Genomic DNA, 22,374 nt, shown 5'->3' on the forward strand with positions numbered 1-22,374 from the left:
AAATACAATAAGACAAATAAAAATGATAACTATGATAAAGCAAACTCTTCCTTTGTTATTTGCATGGAAAAAGAGGACATTAAAACAAGAGTTAATATCACAGTGTAATAAAGAAAGCCACCATAAGAAAACCAGTAATCAGGAAACAAAGTCCAAAAATTTCAGTAGGTTGCATGAAATCTTGTTCTGTGATCTTGGGAGGAGCTGTGTACTTTGACACCATCTGGTTCTGGCCACAAGGGTGTTTGAACTTCAGTTTAAATCCTTCAGTAGGTTTAACAGTCCAGGCAGGGGCTTCAGCTTTCTCAAGTTGGGATAACCCTGCTTCCACTCCCCTCCCCCCAGAAAAACCCTAAACGCATTGCCGTCAAGTCAATTCTGACTCATAGTCAGCCTATAGGACAGAGTAGAACTGCTCCATAGGGTTTCCAAGGAGTGGATGGTGGATCTGAACTGCCAAACTTTTGGTTAGTGGCCAAGCTATTACCCACTGTGGCACCGGAGCCCCTAATTTGGGATAAGCAGATCCAAATTTTAACCTCCTATAATTTAGCAGCACAAGGGTTAGTGACAAAGACCAAAGACAGTCCTGTCCAATGAGACTCCAGGGAATCTTGTAATTGGTGCCTCTTTTAGTATACACAGTCACCTGGTTCAATAGTAGGTAATTTTTGTATTTCTAAATTTTGCCTGTCAAAAGCTTGTTTGATTCAGAAAAGGTGCTCTTTAGAGTACTGAATCAAAGACTGACAATATTTAAATAATTCTGGTTGAACTAAATTAGAATCAGAATAAGATGAAAAGTAAAAATGAGCCATAGGTCTTCCAGTAATAATTTCATGTAGGGTTAATTTATGTAACCCAATGGAGTGGATCTCAAATTTAGAAGGACTAATGGAAGGACCTTAGTCCAGGATAAGCTTAAGGACTCAGAAAGCTTGACTAATTGAGTTTTTATTATTTCATTAGTTTTTTTCTACTTAGCCCATAAGATTGTGGATGGTAAGGGCAGTGAAATCTTTGATAAATACGAAAAATCTTACATATTTCTTTAATTACTTGTTCAGTAAAATGGGTTCCCCTGTCACTGCAATGAATTGTAGGTTCTCCCCAAGTGGGGTTATGTTTTCAAGAAGTTTCTTAGCTACAAAGGTTGTAGCTGCATGGTGGCTAGGAAAATCTACTCTATGTGAAAATCTGAAAATCATCACTACTACGTATTTGCAACTATTTGAAGGTGGGAGCTGGATAAAATCTAATTGCCATTCAAGCATAGGTCCTGAAGGTAATGAGCATTTCCCAGGTGAAACTTTAAAAGGTTTGTCTGGGTTATAGCGAGAACATATAGAGCAATGAGAGGCAGCCTCAAAAAACTGTCCCCACCAATACTTCTTTTTCTGTCTCAGGACAACTTGGGTAGTTGGGACAGAAATTTGACATTGCAATTCCTTATTTTGTTTAGTTAATTTAGCAGAGAAACTATTTTACTCTTATCACATATTCTAGATACTGCAAAATACCAATTAAAATAAGCATCCCATTGTTTTTGTTCCATTTGCGAGCCTTTCTTTTCTAGTTTACTGCACAAAAAACTCTGTTTAATTATGGCCACATATTTTTTCAGACTGTCCTTAGAAAGACTATGCTAAGCAGCAGGTACAAGCAGGCAGCAGAGCCACAGTGCTTGTCCATATATCAGACAGGAGTCCCAGAAGGGAATTCCATATAGCCCCTAGATATGGCATTTCCCTTTTTAAAAGAAGGTTCAAGTTTGTTCAAAGTTTTAGACTCTCTGACTGGACAAAATCTTATGGAGCCTGATATATCACAAACTTGAAATCCTGTAGGACAGCAATTTGCCAACTGGCCCAGAACCTCACACTACTGCCACTAGCAGAGGCAAATTCTTGCAAGAACAAAGTCAGAACAAAATTAGACAGATCCTTCAACAAATCTCAAAGAGCTCAACACAAGAAAGCAGAGCTTGGAATTTGAGAGGCCTTACTCTAACTACTCCCCAAAATTTGTGGAGACGGATGAATGCAATGAGCTCATGTTGGTGACAGAGCTCAAGGTCCTCAACCTCTTAGGATCACTGAAGATAAGGCCCCTTTGAATCCTACTTCCAACACCAAGGAATGTCGAAAAGGAACTGGAATCCCTGTTAAAATTAAAGCAAAGAGTTTCATTAAAGGAATAAAATGATTTGGATTGGGCATCACTTTGTGAAGGTTCACAAAAGTGCTCCAGTGAAAGGATTTTTTCACAGAGTTTAAGTACAGAAAGTCCAGGAACTTACAAGGAACAAATTCTGATTGGTTGACACAAAATAATGATTTAACAGGCACCAGACAATTGCAAGATCCCTTAAGCATTGTTTTGTTAATCATAAAGTTTCAGTTAACCTCTTGTTAACCTATGGATATCTGGGGGGGCAGCTTGAGTGTGTATTCTTCCTGGAATAATGCTGTGAGAGGGAGGGGAGAGACCGCAGCCTTCCTGAAGTATTCTGGCTTAGCTGACTTTTTGAGATTCAGCTCAGAATGAGGAGTAAATAATGGAGTCCGGCCTACATCTTTTGCAGAAAACTCTCCTCATGCCAAGCACCTAGATTTTTGGGGCTCTTTCATAACTCTACAGTTGGTTCTCTGGGTGCAGGAACTCTGTATGTTTTGTTCATCACATAATTCTGGCACTTGTTGAATGAATGAGGCTCAGAGAAATGACTGGCTGAGGTATAATCAAGACCAGAACTCATGTTTGACTCCCAAGCCCACAGTTTTCCCAGGATAATACAGTGAAGAAACTTTAGCATTTAATTCACCACATCTGGGTCCAGATAGGTAAAGGAAACTGGGGTATGTGCTGCAAAGTAAGGACTGTGCCAAAACAGCCAACAAACGCTTATCTTAAGTCGGAGCCGCTACTCATACTCATTTCATTGCCATGTAGGAAAGTACGCCTATTATCTGCTCTTCTATTTATCCCGAGACTGGGTTTCTGGCATTCTGATGAAACCTCATGATTTTAATATATTTCCAAAAAGCAAGACTGTGGCTCAAACACAGCGTGTTTTCAAACAGGCATAGATACTAATGGGAGGCCGATGAGGCGAATTTGTCTGCAGGATATTGGCAGCTAAGAAACGAAGAGGTTTTGTATGTAAGAGTAGATGAGACTCTGCCATAGGCCCGGGATTGGGGGGCGGGACTCCCGGATGGAGGACTGCAGTAAACGCAGAGCGAGGCCAGAGCAGGGCAGCGAAAGAAGGCCCGAGAACTCCCAAAGACTCGCTGCAGTGCTAGGTGAGGCTGGCCATGTGCACTCGCGCGGCCCAGGGTTTCTCTAGCAGCCTCCCGACTTTAGTGTGGGCATTAGGAGATGCCCAGAATAAAGGGAAAGACTAGGTCCTTCAGAGCCAAGCCTCCAGTAGGGTGGACCCCGACCCCCTCCCAGCTTCCTGAGGTCTCTTGGTCTCCCAGCCGCAGTCTCAGGCTCTGCCACCTACTTCCTTTCCTGCTAGGCTACCCGCCTCATCCGCCGCCGTCCCCAGTCCCACGACTTCCGTTTGCCTAGTCGCCTTGGAAACAGTCGATTTCCGGTCGCGCAGCAGTGGGCGGAGCCAAGATGGCCGAGGAGCGACCTGTGACGGTGAGCGCTGTGATTCTCCGTAGAGTCCAGGCCGCCAGGCAGGGCTGGGCAGGGCAGGGCTGGGCAGGGCCGGGCCGGGCCGGGAGGCGAGACAGGCTGGCCAGCGCTGGGCCCTGGCTCCGGGCCTTAGTCCCACGCAGCCGCTCCTGAGGCTTTGCGGAGTCGGATCCTGAGCTGCTCGGGGTGGGTGGGGCGACGCGATCCCGCTCCTGCTCCCCCAGGGTCTGGCCAGCCCCGACGGGCCCGAATCTGCTGCGGCGGATCCCTTCTAGCACTCTGGTCCCCCTTGGGCTTCGCTGGGCTGAAAAGCGAGATTTTCACCAGAAATGGCTCTTTTCCTAGCTCCGTCTTCTCTGTCTCACGTGGTTTGGAATGGAAGCAGTACTGCACATGAAGAGACAAGTTTTTGTTAATCCCCTGGATTAGGAATTTAATTTGACAAAGCCTGCACGTTTTCATAGCCACTGCCTTCTGCCGGTGGGGTGGGGCCGGTTTTCTCTGTTGTGATTGAGAAAAGCACTGTTTTGGGATTCATTGGAGGCTAAATTAGGTGTTGATTAAACTCTACGGAGCTGCTGATACAGAGTAAAAAGTAGCCCAGATAAATTCAGATGACCCAGTAGTAAGTGGAAGTAATTTGTAAAAAGTCCCAAGTGTGAAACCTTTATCGGTCTACCTTGCTTTAGTGTATTGGGCTTCAGAGCACGTTCCGCCTATTTGTTAGGCTGATTTCAGAATTTATTACCCTTGGAAAAAGTCCCTGGAAGACATAAAACAAACAAACAAACCAACACCAAACCCGTTGCGGTCGAGTCGATTCCGAGTCATAGTGACCCTAATGGGCAGAGTAGAACTGCCCCGGAGAGTTTCCAAGGAGCGCCTAGTGGATTCGAACTGCTGACCTTTTGGTTAGCAGCTGGAGCTCTTAACCACTAGCCACCAGGGTTTCCGTAGGAGGTAATAAAATAGCAGCCTTTGGCTGAGTGATGGGAGATCTCCCAGTATAACTGAGTGAAACTAACCCAATTTGGATCACACAGAAATTCTAATATGCTACCAGGCAACTTACGGGTTATTACTAGTTCCTTAGGGAGGAAAATGGAGACCGATAGTTATATTTTGTACAAGGATATATAATAAATTGTTTAGAGTTCTACAAAAAAAGGGGGGGGGAGCACAAATAGCTCTGTTTTAAGTTGAACAAAGATCTTAGATAACCATGATTTAGAAATTCTTTTATGACTCCCTAATTCACATTATATGAGATATTTGTATGAATAAATGTCTTTTCACCTGTAAATTAAACGATTAAAACCTTTCGGAACGGGGTGGGGGGAATAAAAAACATTAGCACTGCATTGGCTGATCTGGCTCAGATACAGTGCTCCATGAATATTTGTTGTGTGAATAAATAACCATACATAAAAATGAAGAAAGAACCAAAAAATAGAAGGGATTTATTCCATGTGTATCCCAGACTCTGAATGAGGTTAAGTGAGCTGATAGAAATCTTTCCATTTCAGAATGTTCTGGAAAGTCTTTTGAGGAAAAATACTCATTTAAATTATTATAATTTTTGTAGCTTAAAAAAAAAGTTTCCACTGTGGCTAAATATATGTAGCAAGAAATTTCAACAATTTTTATGAGTCTGGTGACATTAATTACATTCATGATGTCATGCAACAGTCACCGCTGTTTCCACGTTTTTCATCACCCTTAAAAAAAAAAAAAAACCGAAAAACTATACCCCTTAAGCAGTACCACCCTTTTTCCCCCTTCCACCCAGCCCTGGTAACCACTGATGAACTTTGGCCTCTATGATTATAACTTATTTTAATTCTACTTTGTGCAAAAAGTAGGGAATTAATCATGAAGCTAGAGGAGACGCTTTTTGAACTCTTAAGATTTTTTCCTTAGTATGTTCCCCAAAGTAAACAAACAAACAAACAAAAAACCCAGTTAGGTGAAAAAAAAAAGTTTAAGTTCTTTAGTGTTTTAAATACAGCTTTATTGAGGTATAATACACATGCCATAAAATTAACCCATTTTAAGTGTACAGTTTGATCAATTTTAGTAAATTTATATAGTTGCACAGTTGTCAACACAGCCCACTTTAGAACATGTCCCTCACTCCAAAAAGTTCCCTTGTGCCCATTTGCACCCATTTTCTATTCCCAAGCCAGCTCCTGCTTGTCTGCTTTCTGTCTCTATAAATAAAAAGCCAAAGCAGTTGCCCTTCAGTCAGTTCTAACTCATGGTGACCCCATGTGTTGCAGGGTAGAACTGCACTCCATAGAGTTTTAAAGGCTATGACCTTTCGGAAGCACATTGCCAGGCCTTTCTTCCAAGGTGCCTCTGGGTAGGTTCGAACCGCCAACCTTTTGGTTAACCATTTGTGCCACCCAGGGATTCCTATAGGTTTTCTTTTTCTAGAAATTTCAAATAAATCATATGACATGTAGTCTTATGTGTCTAGCTTTCACTTTTGTTTTTGAGGTTCATCTGTGTTGTTACGTACAGCAGTAATTTGTTCCTTTCTAAGTAGCGTTCCATCGTATGGATGTATACATTTGTTTATACATTCACCATTTCATGGCTATTTGGATTGTTTCGTGTTTATGGCTATTATGAATAATGTTGGTATGAATGTTGGTAACCAGCCTTTCTATGGACATGTTTTCATTTCACTCGGGTAGATTCCTAGGAGTGGAGTTGCTGAGTTGTATGCGAAGTGTATGTTTAAGAAAACACCAGCAATGGTTTAAGAAAATAGTTTCAAGTAACAAAAGATTTAAGAAGAAAATTGCTTCCTAAGATTTGATTTAATTTTATTTAATTCAGTACTTTTACTCTAGTAATTGGTGCAAACCCCCACAAACACCACAGGGAACAACAGTGTTTTGTGGGCATGGGTTTGAAAACTTTTTTAGGCATTGGAAAGGCAGTCAAGAATTTTAAGTGGCGAATAACACCATCAAATTTATGTTTTTGGCTGGAAAGATCACTTGATGTTAGAGGATGGTATGGAGAGAGGAGATATGTAATGGTTAAAACACAGATTCAGATTAAAAAAAAAAAAAACAAACCCGTTGCCACCTAGTTGATTCCAACTCATAGCAACCCTGTAGGACAGCATAGAACTGTCCCATAGGGTTTCCAGGGAGCGGTTGGTGGATTTGAACTGCCAGCCGTTTGGTTAGCAGCTTAACACTTAACCAGTGTGTCACCGGGGCTCCAGATGCAGACTGCCAGAATCCAAATCCCAGCACTGTTGTTTATAAATTGGATGAGCTGGGACAAAGTACTTAATTTCTCTGGCCTCAATTTCTTCATCTGTAAAATGGGGTCAGTGATTAGTACCAGCTTCATAGGGGTTCTTTTTTTTTTTTATTGTACTTTAGATGAAGGTTTATAGAACAAACTAGCTTCTCATTAATAGTTTGTAGTTAGAGCATTTCTAGTGATTTTTTCTCTAAGTGTTTTAAAGTTTTACCTTTTCCATTTTAGTCTTCAATCTGTCTTAATCAAATTTCATTTTCCTGATGAAGCTTTTTCCCTTAACATCTATTTTGTCTGATTTTAATATTGCAACTTTGGTTTTCTTTTTGTTTCTGTTTGCCTGGTATATCTTTTTGTATCCATTTGCTTTTTAAATTTTTTCTCATGTTTTAGATGTCTTTATACAAATAGCACATGTTTAGATATTTTTAAAGCCATCCTGAGAATATGTCTTCTAACTGGAGAATTTTCTTTTTTTCCTTCTCCCTTGCTTCTTTTTTACGGCTGAGTTTTTTTGTTTGTTTGCTTTTCCCCCGTTTAAGTCCCTCTCCTAGTTTGAAAGTTATATACTCTATTTGTCTTCCTTTAGTGGTTAACAAAGAAAGTTTAAAGTTTAAATTTAAGACATTTAACTTAAATTACTTAATTTATAAAACTTGCTTTCATACTTAATTACAAAAAACTTAGTACTGTTTATTCTCATTTGGATAATACAGGGACTATTGAATGTTTTATCTGCGGGTTTATGCTGTTGTTCAGTTTTGTAGTTCTTTGTATTTTTCAATTCAACATCACAAATTTACATTACTGTTTTTTTTTTGTTTATTTAGTCAGTCAGCTTACAGAATATTTACATGTTTTATCAATTTCTTTACTCGTTCTACTCATGAGTTCTGGGGTTACTCTTTTTCTTCCTGGTATGTATCTTTTAAAAGTTTATTTAGTACGTGTCTAAAAACTCGCAAATTTTATTTGTCTGGAAGTCTTTCAATTTACCTTTGTTTTTTAAAGTTAATTTTGATGGGTATGAGAGCCTAGATCAGGGGTCAGAAAACTTAGTGTGTAAAAGATCAAATAATAGTATTTTGGGGTTTGTCCAGTTTCCAACACAACTAAACTATGCCATTGTGCGTGAAAGCAGCCATGGACAGTATATAAATATAGGAGCATGGCTGTGTTCCAATAAAATTTCATTTCTAGACCCTGAAATATGAACTTTATTTAATTCTCATATGTTACAAAATATTTTTATTTTTCTCAACCATTAAAAAAATATAAAAAGACATTCTTAGCTCACACAATGTATTAAAAAACAGGCTAAATTTGACCCACAGGCCATAGTTTGCTGAATCCTGGCCTACGTTAAAATTCATTTTTACTTAGCACTTAACACACGGAGTCCATTGTCTTCCATTTTTAGTTGTTGAGAAGTCAGCTCTCAGTCCAACTGTCCTTTTTTTGTAAGGTAACATGGTGATGTTTTTTTGCTTTGGCTGCTTTTAAGAACTTTTCTTTGTCTCTAGTGCAGTTCCCTGTGATGTATCTAAGTGTGGATTTATTTATATTTAATCTGATCAAGATTTGTTGAGCATCCAGAATCTAAGGATTGGTGTCCCTCATTTTTCTGGAAAATTTTCAGCCATTATTTTTGCTTACATAGGAGGTTGATACAAGAAGAATCTATTTGAAGGTTTTCTGTGAAGTGGGAGAGTAAGCTAGTATCTATTATGTCTTAGAATTTAGTGCTAGGTAACTTCTATGTAGATGACCTCGTAAGCTTCCTCTTACCAAACAGTGATCGCTTTTTTGGTTTGACTGCTGAAAAGTATAGCAGTAAGTATAATACTAAAATGAAGTGTCTGAGAACTTAGTACATTTATTTGTGCATCTTTTACTATATAATTTTTTATATATTATAAATAAGGAACTCTGGTGGTGCAACTGTGAAGCATTTAGCTGCTAACCGAAAGGTTGGCGGTGGCTGGTGATCTGTTCCTGTAGAGATTACAGCCTCAGAAACCTTATGGAGCAGTTCTGTGCTTCACATGGGGTTGCTATGAGTCGAAAATCGACTTGACGGCACCCAACAACGATGTTGTAAGTATACATTATACATTATTAATAGTTCAGACAGCGAAAGTACAACTTGACACTTGGCTTTTAAACTATGTTCAGAATAATTCTTTGTACCTCTGTGAAGTTCATGGATTCATTGCATCTTTGGTGAGCCACTGATTATTCCTATTATTTGAACGCCTCTTTAAGGTAGCAGGGTATATGGTGCTTTAACGTAGACTTCTGTCCTTTCAGAGAACTCAGCCTCCTGCATCTGTTGAATCTCAAAAACCCCGGCTGAAGAAAGGTCTGTATAGCGGTTTCATTGTATGTGCGTGTTTGTACAGATTTCCCTTTGCCTGTTTGATTTTTCTATTCTATATTCATTAGAGCTTTTAAAATCTGAGTGTTAAGGAACAGTGGTAATACGCTCTTCTGTATTGATTGAAGTTTTTATAAAGTACGTATTATTTTAAAAAAGTTATATTCTAAAAATAAACAGGAAACCCCAAGCTAACCTGTAACCCAACAGTTACTTTTACAGGAATTTACTGTAAACCAGTAAGATTGCAAGCATAAATGTTTATTTTGATGTTCATATTAGTAGAAATGGAAAATAATAAATATCCAACATAAGGAATTAGATTATTACTCCCACAAAATGCAATACTGTATAATCATTTAAGAATGATATAATAGTAATAAATTTATTGATGTTTAGCATGTATTAAAATAAAAAGCAGTTTTAAAACTGTATGTGATATGATTTGTTTTTATAGAATTAAAAGTTGTAGAAATTGAGAACATTACAGATATTCTGAAAATATGTCATTTTCGGTGCTCTAGAAGACCATTCCACATATGTGTGTATAAATATATATATTGTTGTTGTTAGGTGCCATAGAGTTGATTTTGAGTCATAGCAACCCCATGCGACAGAGTAGAACTGCCCCATAGGGTTTCCTAGGCTGTGATCTTTATAGGAGCAGATGGCCAGGTCTTCTCCCATAGAGCTGCTGGGTGGGTTCAGACCACCAACCTTTTGGTTAGCAGCCGAGATGAAATTTGTAATTCTCATCTAGTTTATGATACATGGAGACCTGGTAGCACAGTGGTTAAGAGCTTGACTGCTAACCAAAAGGTCAGCAGTTTGAATCCACCAGCCACTCCTTGAAGACCCAACAGGACAGTTCTCTTCTGTTCTGTAGGGCCACTGTGAGTTGGAATTGACTCCATGGCAACAGGTTTGGTTTTTGGTGTTTTTTATGCTATAGAACATCACCAGCACCCCAGAGGCTTCCCTAATGCCCCCTCCCAGTCATTAATCACTCCTACCAAAGGTGGATATTTGTGTCTAATAACTTTTTTCATACATATCATATGGTATATGATTAGTTTTGCCTGCTTTGGAACTTAATATAAATGGAGTCAAACAATATGTACTCTTTTACGCCTGGCTTCTTTGCCCCAAATAATGTTTGTGAGATTCATCAATATTGTTGCGTGTAGTTTTTTTTTTTTTTTTTTTTCATTGTTACATTTCATTGTAGGGCTGTACAACAGTTTATTCATTTTACTCTTGATGGACATTTGAATTGTTTTAATTTGGGATATTGTGTATAGTGCCACCATGAAGAGTCTTGTACTTGATTTTTGGTAAGCATATGTACCTAGAAGTAGGATTGCTGGGTCATAGGAAAGGATATATTTAAGTTCAGTAAATCTTACCAAACGATTTTCTGAACGTTTAGTATAATACCGTTTGTGTAAAATTAAAGAGTATAAACACACACACAAGCATGTATAGGATATGGATACAGACTTAGGGTATGTATATATTGCATGGAAAAAAAATCCTACTTGTCCGACACCAACTGCTGGGAAAATTATATCCTACGTATCACACCACCTATGTTGATCAATCCAAATCAATTTATTATCGATTCAGTTCCCCTCTTTTCCACTTCTGTTCTTATGCAAGCTGCATATGCAGTATTCCTTCTTTTGTCCCTAACCATCTGGTGCTAGGTCAGAACTCACAAGATAAAGGGCCCAGTCGTCCAGACTGTCAAGTCTGCCCAAGACTTCAGACACTAGATGCAAGCTTGGGAGTACTCATGAGATCCTCACGCGTGACCTGCTGGATACAAATTAGGAGGTTCTCTCCACCCCCTTGGGATACCAGTTGTAGGTCAGGCATCTCCAACCCCCTCACTTTTGACGTGCTGGCTCCCACTACTCTCTCAGGTTTGACAATTTGCAAGAATGACTTAACAGAACTCATGGAAAGCTGTATACTTATTTATTTTTTACATTTGTATTTTTTTTTATTGTGCTTTAAGTGAAAGTTTACAATTAAGTCAGTTTCTCATATAAGAACTTATACACACATTGTTATGTGACCCTAGTTGCTTTCCCTACAATGTGACAGCACACTCCTCCTCACCACCCTGTATTTCCCATGTCCATTCAACCAGCTCCTGTCCCCTTCTGCCTTCTCATCTCGCCTCCAGACGGGAGCTGCCCATTTAGTCACATGTATCTACTTGAGCCAAGAAGCACACTCTTTACCAGTATCATTTTATGTCTTACAGTCCAGTCTAATCTTTGTCTGAGGAGTTGGCTTTGGGAATGGTTTTAGTTCTGGGCTAACAGAGTCCGGAAGCCATGTCTTCTGGGGTCCGTTCAGTCTCAGACCATCAAGTCTGGCTTTTTTTTTTTTTTTTACTAGAATTTGAGTTCTGCATCCCAGCTTCTCCTGTTCCATCAGGGACTATCTGTTGTGTTCCCTGTCAGGGCAGTCATTGGTGGCAGTTGGGCACCATCTAGTTCTTTGAAAGTGGTATACTTATGATTACAGTTTCATTATAGCAAAAAAGATACAAATGAAGAGGTGCATAGGGCAAGGTCTGGGAGCATTCCTAATGAGGAGCTTCCATGTCCCAAAAAGAGATCCACTGCCCTCTCATATGTGCCAGTGTCTTTCACCAGGAAGCCCATAGAGAACCTCCATTGGGGCCTCATTATGTATGATTGATTGAATCAGCTCTCTGCCCCTGAGGTTGTGCTGATATCAGTAGGTGGGTCTTTCTGGCCTGGCCATCCCTCACCGAGAAGACATCACATTAGCTTAAACCCTCAAATATGGTCTGGAGGCCTTATCAAAGACACTTGAATCACTGGGGAAATTCCAAGGTTTTAGAAGTCATCTAAGGAGGAGCCCTGCTGGTGCAATGATTAAGCATTTAGCTGTTTGCTAGATGGGCAGTTTGAACCCAACAGCTGCTCCATGGGAGAAAAGACCTGGCGATCTGCTCCTGCAAAGATCTCAGCCTTGGAAGACCCATGGTGCAGTTTTGTTCTGTCCTATAGGGTCGCCTTGGGTTGGGATCAACAACTCCATAGCACATGACAAAAGCAACAGAGAGTATTTCTTAGGAATCAGAGACAAGGGCCAAATTCTTTGGGTAAATGTAAATTCTTCAACACATATATACACATTAAAAAAAACTAAGCTTGTTGTCCTCCATTCGATTCCGACTCATAGCAACCCTGTTCTGCAGAATAGAACTGCCCCATAGGGTTTCCAAGGAGTGGCTGGTGGATTTGAACTGCTGACCTTTTGATAGGCAGCTGAGCTCTTCTCGTTATTGTTGTTGTTAGGTGCCATGGAGTCGGTTCCGACTCATAGTGACCCTGTGCACAATAGAACGAAACACTGCCTGGTCCTGCGCCAACTGTAAATCGTTGTTACGCTTGAGCTCATTGTTGCAGCCGCTGTGTCAATCCACCTCACTGAGGGTCTTCCTCTTTTCCGCTGACCCTGTACTCTGCCAAGCATGATGTCCTTCTCCAGGGACTGATCCCTCCTGACCACATGTCCAAAGTATGTAAGATGCAGTCTTGCCATCCTTGCTTCTAAGGAGCATTCTGGTTGTATTTCTAAGACAGATTTGTTCGTTCTTTTGGCAGTCCATGGTATATTCAATATTCTTTGCCAACCAACACCACAATTCAAAGGCGTCCACTCCTCTTCGGTCTTCCTTATTCATTGTCCAGCTTTCACATGCATATGATGCTATTGAAAATACCATGGCTTGGGTCAGGCGCACCTTAGTCTTCAGGGTGACATCTTTGCTCTTCAACACTTTAAAGAGGTCCTTTGTAGCAGATTTGCCCAGTGCAAAGCGTCTTTTGATTTCTTGACTGCTGCTTCCATGGTTGTTAATTGTGGATCCAAGTAAAATGAAATCCTTGACAACTTCAATCTTTTCTCCGTTTAAGCTGAGCTCTTAACCACTCCTAAAAAGGGTATATACATATATTTAAAAAAGGGGGTCTCATGGATTGAATTATGTCCCACCAAAATGTGTGTATGAATTTGGTTAAGCCATGATTCCCAGTATTGTGTGGTTGTCCTCCATTTTGTGATTGTCATTTTATGTTAGAGAGGATCAGAGTGGAATTGTAACACCCTAACCAGGCCACATGCTGATCCAATATAAAGGGAGTTACCCTGGGTGGGGCCTGCACCACCTTTTATCTCTCAAGAGATGGAAAGGAAAGGGAAGCCAGCTGAGAAGAGGGACCTCATACCGCCAGGAAAGCAGTGCTGGGGGCAGAGTGTGTCCTTTGGACTCGGGTTACCTGCACAGAGAAGCTCCTAGTCCGGGGGAAGATTGATGAGAAGGCTGACAGAGAAAGCCTTCCCCTGGAGCTGACGCCCTGAATTTGGATTTTTAGCCTCCTTTACTGTGAAGAAATAAATTTAAAGCCATCCACTCGTGGTATTTCTGTTATAGAAACACTAGATGACTAAGACCGAGGGTAAAATATAATTATTAAGTTTTGATTTGAGGAAGTAAAATAATTTTAAATAATCTAGGATGTGCAGTAAAACCATAGTTAACTGATCCTTTATGTGACTGTTTTGTCCTTCCTCATCCCATTCTTAATCTCCTGAGAAGCAAACAAGCTGAATAACAGAAAAAAAAAAAAAAAAAAAAATGCCAGCTTGTAGCATGTATTGTCTGGTCAGTACTGATTTAGTCCAGTCTTCTCTTTCATCACATATGTCCCTGAACAATTAGAGTTGACGTTTCTGCCAATCCTGGTTCTGTTTGTCCATTACATACTCTTCCCTTCTCTGCTTTGTATTATGAGGAGCTGACCCTTGCAGGTTCCCTTCCTTCTCAGGCTGCTGTGTCAACAGTTACTGGCCGCATTAGTGAGAGTAGGAAGAATTAGCAAGAGATTAAAACCCAGTGCCGTTAGCAGGAAAAAGGAGAAGCAAGGAGATTTTCCCCTTGCTCTGTGCTTGGGAGAGTTGAGCGGCTGAGGCAGTCTCTGGCAGCATCTCTTTCGTTGCTCCTGCTCCCAGCTTCCTCAGGATAATTCCAGCCCTGGATACTGGTGCAGCACCTCTCCTCCGTTTATCCTTCTGGCTCAGAGAGGGTAGTGGCTTTCGTTCATGCTAACCTCTTGTGTGTCTGACTGTTTCCTGTTGAGTCTCTCATTTCTGTCATCACCTGCTCACTCATAAAGTCTCTGTTTCACATCCTCAAGAGGTTTCTGTGTTCCTGTTTTAGGACCCCACCTGATACAGAGCTGAGAATTTAAAATGTCTTATTATGTGTACGTTCTTTTCAAGATTTTTTTATATCTTTTGACATTCCACATACTGTATTGAGGTAAACGTGTTTTAATCCCTATTTGGCATGAGAAAATTAACTTTTATTGATTGCCCATTTTGAGATTTTTCATAATTTTCTACTGTGGGGAAAAATGGAGGTTTAGAGAAGTTAAGTATCTTGCCCTAGCTCTCATAGAAGGCTGGGGTTGTATCAAGATCAGAGTTCTGTATAAAAAGCTTTTTTGTGCTACATGTCTGCTAGCCCTAAAAGAGATCTTTTAGCAAAGAGGGCTTCACTTCTTTTGTACTTAGGAAAGCCTTAGTCATTTTAGAAAATTTTTGAGCTAAAGGTTAAGACACCTTAATTCTCTGCTTAGCCCTCCTAGAGCTAGGAAATGCTGTTCCCTAGCATTAATCAGACTTTAATGTAAAGGTTTGAGGTGGGGTCATTTCTAAGAGAGTGGGGAACCTAGCGCGAACCAGGGGGGAGAAGCGTTCATGTTTGCTCAGTTATAGAATTATTTCAAATCTAAGTCTAGTGCTTCCTTGAAAGGGAAAACCAGGCGAAGAGATGTCACAAAAGAGAATTTTGGAAGGAGAGAAAGGGCAAAGGAGTGTTGTTGCCAGGTAGTCAGTCTTCCGCCGCATTGCCTTGGTGATGGTGGGAGGGGCAGTGTGGGATCTGGAGAGATGGGCTAGGTCATTTTTTCACAATCAGCTGAAGGCATTACCTCATCTTCGTCTCATCAGCTGGCCATCTGGCCTCTGGTAATAATACAGGCTCCTCAAGTGTAGCATTGGATCTCCAATCATCTTGGCTTTCTGTAAAGTGGAGGAGGCTCTGCTTTGCATATACATATCTATCTTTTTTGGAGGATCTTTGAAATAGGTAATTCTCATAGTACCTGCAAAAGCATATAAGAACTAGTATCCCCATTGGCAATGGAAGCTGGAGTGAGCAGACAATGATTTGGAATATAAGGAATTCAACTTGTAGATTTACAGGTAAGATTCTAATTAAATTCAAGATCTGTAGAATCAAGAGGTTTCTAAGGTATCCAGAATTCTTTAATAGTGATGATAAAAATAGCAACAACAACTACTTAATATGTGCTTAATATATACCAGCCACTCTTTGAACCTCTTTATATAAAGCCATTAACAGTCCTTACAAAACTGTGAGGATAGGTATTTTATTCCCTAAGCTAATTTTAAAATTGTGATTCCCGCCCTGCACTCCCTATCCCCTGTTTTATTTTTTTCAATAGAAAAATATCACTCGTAAAGATATATAACTTATTATTGTGCTACATGTCTGTCCCTTCTGCAGTTCCATCTGCTCCACCTGCCCACACATACTGATCATAAGCCCTATAGGTTAGTTGTGAGTTGGAATTGACTTGAGGGCAGTGGGTTATGAAAATAGGGAGCCAGTTTTGTTACTGCTGTATACCCAGTGCCTAGAACAGTGCCTGGCACATGGTAGGCACTCAATAAATGTTGAATGAATGAATTTCCATTTTACAGAAAAGGAAATTAAGTCTCTCAAGATCACGCAGCTGGTACTGGGACAGTTACAGGGCACTGAAATGGTATCTCAAGTCCTGGATGAAGCTAGGGTTTTTTTTTTTTTTTTTTTTAGCTTTTAGACAGTCTGCATCTCCAGGAGGGTAAAGTGACCTTTAGCACCTCAATTTGGCGATGCTTTCCCTTCTTCTAGGAACCATGGTGGTATAGTGGTTAAGCGCTCAGCCACTAACTGAAAAGTTAACCTACCAGCCGCCCCGCAGGAGAAAGGTGGGGCAGTCCGCATCCATAAAGATTTACAGCTTTGTCTACTTGGTTATATACTGTAACACCCTTTCAAACACCAGATTTATTTGATTGGTTACCATCAGGAATAAGTACATGGGCTAGATCACTGCAAGGAATAGTAATATTCTTAGTTTGCATCCTGATAGTATTAGGCATAGTAAAACTTATCTTGTATCATGTTACATACTTGAGAAGGCTTAGGCTAAAATGTTGATGTTCATTGAGTCTGCTCATTTAGGCAATGGCATTGATGAGAATGTCACCCTGGTGAAGAACCAGGTGGTGAAGAACCAGGTGGTATCTGGTGGAAAACCAGCACCGTGAGTTTAAAGAGCCTGCCATGGCCACCACCTGGGAGCCCAGCTTAGTCCAGGTTATCGATCATGATGTGTTGTCTCCAATCTCTGATCAAAAGGAGGGAATGATTTAGGAGACAGTATTGGAGCCATTATTCCCTGTCCTTGAGCATAAGAATGTGCCCCAGCTGGAGCTGGACTCACAAGGACCCACACAGTCTCACAAGAACACATCAACTGGACCCTGAGGAATAAAGACAATAGTTAGGACAATCTTGGAAAACATCTTTTCAGGAACATTTCACATAAACAAATCATAAAACACAGCACGAAAGACCTACATACTTTCCACTCTTTTCTTTTTCTATTAGCATTTAGTGAATAGTAAGATTTGTTGGACCAATGAAGACCCTCCTGACTGTCGTTATGGAAACCCGTACCAATGATTGTTAAGAAAGATGATTCAAAATGTGGAATCATGGTGGCTTAACGGTTTTTAGCCAATTTGTGAAAAGGTGACGCTTTCAATGGTTTTGTCCATTTGTAATGTTAATATATACTGATGACTCTAATGTTGCTTGAACTCGCACAGACGTGGCTCTAGCAGGATGCTTGTCTGTTTTCCCACGTTTGTCTTTTCTGTAATGTTCCTTGGACTCAGACAGACGCGGTTCTGGCAGCCTGGCTACCCGTTTCTCACTTTTTCCTCTTTGAACGTATGCCTAATAAAACCCTTATTTTTGTTTAAAAAAAAAAAAAAGATTTACAGCCTTGGAAACCCTACAGGGGCAGGTCTATTCTGTCCTATAGGGATGCTGCTATGAGTCGGCATCCAGTGGAGGGTAGTGGGTTTGGTTTTTGATTCCCTTCTTTAACCCTAGGGCTCCATTTCATGAGCCCCTGGGCCCTTCAACTACTGTACAAATTGCACTTTTTTTTTTCTTCATTCTTCACTCAGGAAACAGAAAATATAACTTGTCTTTTATTGTGAGGTTTTAATAACAAGCAGGACTTGAAAATTTGCATTTTATACATTTTCTCTTTTAGGATGTAAAAGCAGTGATGCTTAGTGATGTAAACCCAAAGAGTTCATTGCCTCCTCCTCTTACTTTTGTTGATAGGTGACATGGGGGTAGACCATAGAATTGAGACTTGGTTCAAGACTACTATTCAGTAAGCTGCTTGTTGTCCCCAGAATATTCATTAGGTGTGCTTTACCCACTTGCCCTCCCCCTCACACCCTCTTTACCCACTTCACACACACGTGTCTTTAATCTTGGTGATTTGTTTGGCTTTCAGCAGGAAATTTAATTCTGGTAGTAGTTAGGCAGAACTTGAATGGCTAAGATCTAGTGATTGATGGGGGTCGGGGAAAGAGAAGGAAGGAAAGAAAACCCAGTAGAAGAAATTCACCAAGAGAATTTGAGCAACGGGGAGGTAACGGGTCAGTTCCTTGAGATATCTTTTTCCTTCTCCTGGCATATAAAATCCTATCCATACTTTATTGTAATGTCATCAGTATAGCTGTTCTTGGGAAGGAGCAGAGCAGCATTTCTTCTTAATCTTTGTGTTCAGGCAACATTAACCCTTTGAGTCATGGTAAGTTTTTATTTCTTCCTGTCATATTATGGACATAAAAGCCTTAGATTTTCTTTTGGTTGTTTCTCCTAAGGTTTTGGAACATCAAGAAAGGAATTCCATACTGTTTCCTCCTCTCCTCCTGCTCTACCCTTTCTTTTACATTTAAAAAAATCATGAAATATCTCAAACATATTAAAGTGTAGGAAATAATTATATAGACACCCATGTACTCATCCACAAGATGTAATAAATAAAAGCATTCTACTCTTTTGTGACATCTCTTCTTCTTTCCCCCTCAGGGAGGCACCAGACTTAGATTTTAAACAGTTTCCTAACTGGATAAACATAATACCTCAAGAGCTCTTTTCTCCTGTGATTTGCCCTAGGTGCTAAGTTCTTTTAGCCATATTTACTTCAGAGCTTTTATTTTTATTTTTAAGAAATGAAACATTGGTGAAAGACTTGAAGCCTCCTTTTTAATTTTTTGAATTCCCTTCCCCATTCTTTCCTCAAGGTCACCACTGTTCTGAGGTTGAGGTGGTTCCTTCTCCTTCTTGTTACCATAGACAAATAATTTCTTAATGAATTTTCACCTGTATTTTAAACTTTTGAATTTCAGTGGGCAAGTAACTGTCATTTTGTAGTCTCTATCATGAATCATTTTTAATGACTCAAGTTCATTTTTTTCATTGTTGACTTCTCATCCCTGGGCAACAACATAGTGTTTCACATTTAAGCTATTTCTGAAGTTTGTATTAACCATTTAAAATGTTTTCTTTTTTGTACTCTGATCTGTCGAGATGTGATGTTAACCATGTCCTGTATATTTTGGTGATAACATACCTGAAATCTCCTTTAGAAAGTCTGCACCTTTACTGTCTCTAGCCAGAGAGAGGGAGATAAAGAGAAGGAAGAGGAGAAAAAGGACTTTTTTTTTTTTAGTTCAGCTGGAGTTATAATTTGAGAAACTGAAATGACAAGCCAAGCCAAAAAAGTCAAGGGGAGCGTATACCCAGTGTGTAATAGTAGGACAAATATCTCCTAGTTTAATCGTTGATACATTTTTGATGTGCTGTGATATATTCTTATGGTCAACAGTATGAAGAATTTAATATGATATTGCAGTATGCTTATTATTAGTTTAGACACAAGGACAGTGGTAATGGAGAAACTCTTTTAACAATAATTGTGTTGCTTGTTTTGTCAAAATATGCTATCCAGCTCCAGAGTTTCCTATTTTAGAGAAGCAGAATTGGTTGATACATCTCCACTATATCCGGAAGGATTATGAAGCATGCAAGGTAAGAGATTACAGTGATAAAGAAAATGAAAGGCAAGCTGTTGGGTAGACAGCTAACCGTGTCAGCTGTGCAGTTTGTGGCAGTTTATATCCTGCTAACAGCATTATGAGCCCTGGTGGTACAGTGGTTAAGAGCTTGGCTGCTAACCGAAAGGCCAACAGTTCGAATCCAACAGCCACTACTTGGAAACCTATGGAGCAGTTCTGCTCTGTCCTGTGGGGTTGCTCTGAGTTGTGTGCATTCTGTTTCTCTACATTTTCTCTGCTGGTTAGCTTTTGCTGTGATAGTACAGCTTAACAAACAATCTGAAAATTTTAGTGGCCCCAATAAGAGACATTTATTGCACATGGGTCTCCAGATTGGCTATGATTGGCTGAGTTTGACTTTAGGCTGTGGGCCAGGTTCAGGAGTGCTCTGTGGGTCAGGTTCAGGGGTGCTCCATGCGTCTTCTCATTTCAAGTCTGGGCTGGAGGAGCAGCCACTTTCCAGGACATGTTGGTTTCATGGTGGCGACAGGTACTCAACATAGCATATTATCTAACTTTTGGATCTTTGGATAGGTGAAAAATGGTATTTCATTGAGTTTTATTTTATATTTCTCTTATTATAGATGAACTATTTGTATTTCTTTTTCTGTAAACTACTTTTTGGTAATGTACCGTATGTTACATGATGGCAGACACTTATCCTTGGTATTGGTTTTTTAAAATTTTTTTGGCATTCAGAGTTTTGTAATGCTTCTAAGGTTGTGATCTTTCATTTATACCTGTGACATTTATAATTTGAGAAACAAATGATAAGCCACAAAAACCCAAGGGAAGCATATACTCAGTGTGTAAGAGTAGGATGAGTAAGTATCATATCTCTTAGTTTGTCGTAGGTGTAAACTATGGCAAGGCACAGAGATGGTGAGCATTAGTACCAGTATCAATCTTGGAAAATTTCTTCTTTTCCTTCCATGATATTCACAATATTACTTTTTTCTAGTTTCCTTTTTGCTTTTTGACAACTTCTCAATTTCCTTTTTTGTCTTCCCTTTCTCTGCTCATTTCTTAAGGGTTAGGTATGTTCCCAGGATCCGTCCCTTGACCCCTTTCTCTGTTCATTCTACACACTTCCTCTTGATCTCTAGGCCAGTTTTATACCTATTGAATGTCTCACAAGCATTTTAAATTCATCTTTTCTGTAGCTGAATTTATCTACTTCCCTTCCAAACTTACTCCTTGGGTTCCCCATTTCAGGGGCGGTATCATCATTCAGGAAACCCTGGTGGCGTAGTGGTTAAGTGCTACGGCTGCTAACCAAAGGGTCGGTAGTTTGCATGCGCCAGGCGCTCCTTGGAGACTCTGTGGGGCAGTTCTACTCTGTCCTATAGGGTCGCTATGAGTTGGAATCGACTCAAGGGCACTGGGTTTGTGGGCTGGGTATCATCACTCCTCTAGCTGTCTCTGTTAGAGTCTCCTGATCCCCATCTCCCATAGATGATAATCAAGCTCTGGAGATCCTTCTTCTCTTACTGTCTCTTGAAATAGTCCACATTTTTCCCTTTCCAAGCCGTAGATAATCTGCATCATTTTTACTTAAATTACCACAAGAATTCTTCTGCCAGCCTCTCCATGCCCTTTACTTTCAACAGTGCTCCAAAAATGATTTTTCTGTAGAGCAAGTAGGATCAGGTTACTCCTTGCTTAAAATCTGTCATGATTTTCCCATGACCCTCAAATTTTTAGCATGGCATTGTAAACCCTTCTCATGGCCACCTCAGCTTGTTTTCTACACCCTGCCAGCACAGGGTTTGAAACTGTTTACTCTGGAAAGCCTTCCCTGATGTTCCAAGATTGAATCACGTGCTTGTCCTCTGAGCTTTTATAGCACTCTGGGCTTAGTTCATCATAGTAGAAAGGTAGAACTTACGTTTTGTTCATCATATGCTAGTGTCTGTGGCATCTACAGTGGTGCTTGGAAATCTTTTCATAGCCTTGTCAGTTTCCCTAGATTCTAGACAGGGGGTGATGCAATTTTATTTCAGGCTTTGCAGGCCACACATGGTCTCTGTCGCTTTTTTTTTTTTTTTTTGCAACCAGTACCACTATTTCTTTCCACAGTGTTTTCATCACCCCACCCATTAAGGATGCTTCTTTTTTTAAAAATAATCCTTTAAAAATATAAAAACTCAACAGCTGTACAAAAACAGGCCATGTCAGTTTTAGCCTGCAGACTGTAGTTTGCCAATCCCTGTTCTAGAATAACTAATCATAACAAGAGTTAATATTAAAAAAAATTCTGAATGAACTATTTTAGTTATTACTAGTACCCTAGGTTTCTTATATATGTCCCTTGCGTATGTCTGTCTTTTCTTAGAGACAGTTAGAGATACGTCACCACTACTCAGAAGTATTCTTCCTTTTTCAGGCTGTTATCAAAGAACAGCTTCAGGAGACTCAGGGATTGTGTGAATATGCCATCTATGTACAAGGTAAGACATGCATTTCTTCTCTTACTAGAGAAAGGCACACAGTGCCTAGGTTCTTGAAAAAGTGCAAAGAACTTGTGAAGTACTTAAATTCAAGTACATGTTCCTTAAAGGTCTTATTCACTATTCTCTTTTTTGGAAATCCGAACATAATACTTGTGCTGAATTTGACTTCAGGAATGACTAGTACTGTTAAAAAAAATTTCATCGACTCCTTCACCCCTTTTGTAGTTTCTTGCCAGTGTTTTTCAGAATGGATGCTTAGGATCCCTGCCTCATGCAGTGATTTCA

The 22,374-nt window shown here is 40.0% G+C and overlaps 1 protein-coding gene across 3 annotated transcripts in view; it reads left to right on the forward strand.

Moving 5' to 3' along the window:
• The first annotated feature begins 3,597 nt into the window (after positions 1–3,597).
• BBS4 (Bardet-Biedl syndrome 4) overlaps positions 3,598–22,374 on the forward strand; it is a 43,145-nt gene continuing 24,368 nt past the window's right edge. For 2 of the 3 annotated variants that reach the window (XM_049852677.1, XM_049852678.1), the window contains exons 1-4: positions 3,598–3,651; positions 9,241–9,292; positions 19,531–19,610; positions 22,023–22,086. In XM_049852677.1, the coding sequence (XP_049708634.1) occupies positions 3,628–3,651; positions 9,241–9,292; positions 19,531–19,610; positions 22,023–22,086 (220 nt within the window). In that variant the 5' untranslated portion in view covers positions 3,598–3,627. The remainder of the gene's footprint in view (positions 3,652–9,240; positions 9,293–19,530; positions 19,611–22,022; positions 22,087–22,374) is intronic. The other variant, XM_049852679.1, reaches the window with a different exon arrangement.

This window comes from Elephas maximus, chromosome 13, assembly GCF_024166365.1.
Source record: "Elephas maximus indicus isolate mEleMax1 chromosome 13, mEleMax1 primary haplotype, whole genome shotgun sequence".
In the NCBI taxonomy this organism is placed as follows: domain Eukaryota; kingdom Metazoa; phylum Chordata; class Mammalia; order Proboscidea; family Elephantidae; genus Elephas; species Elephas maximus.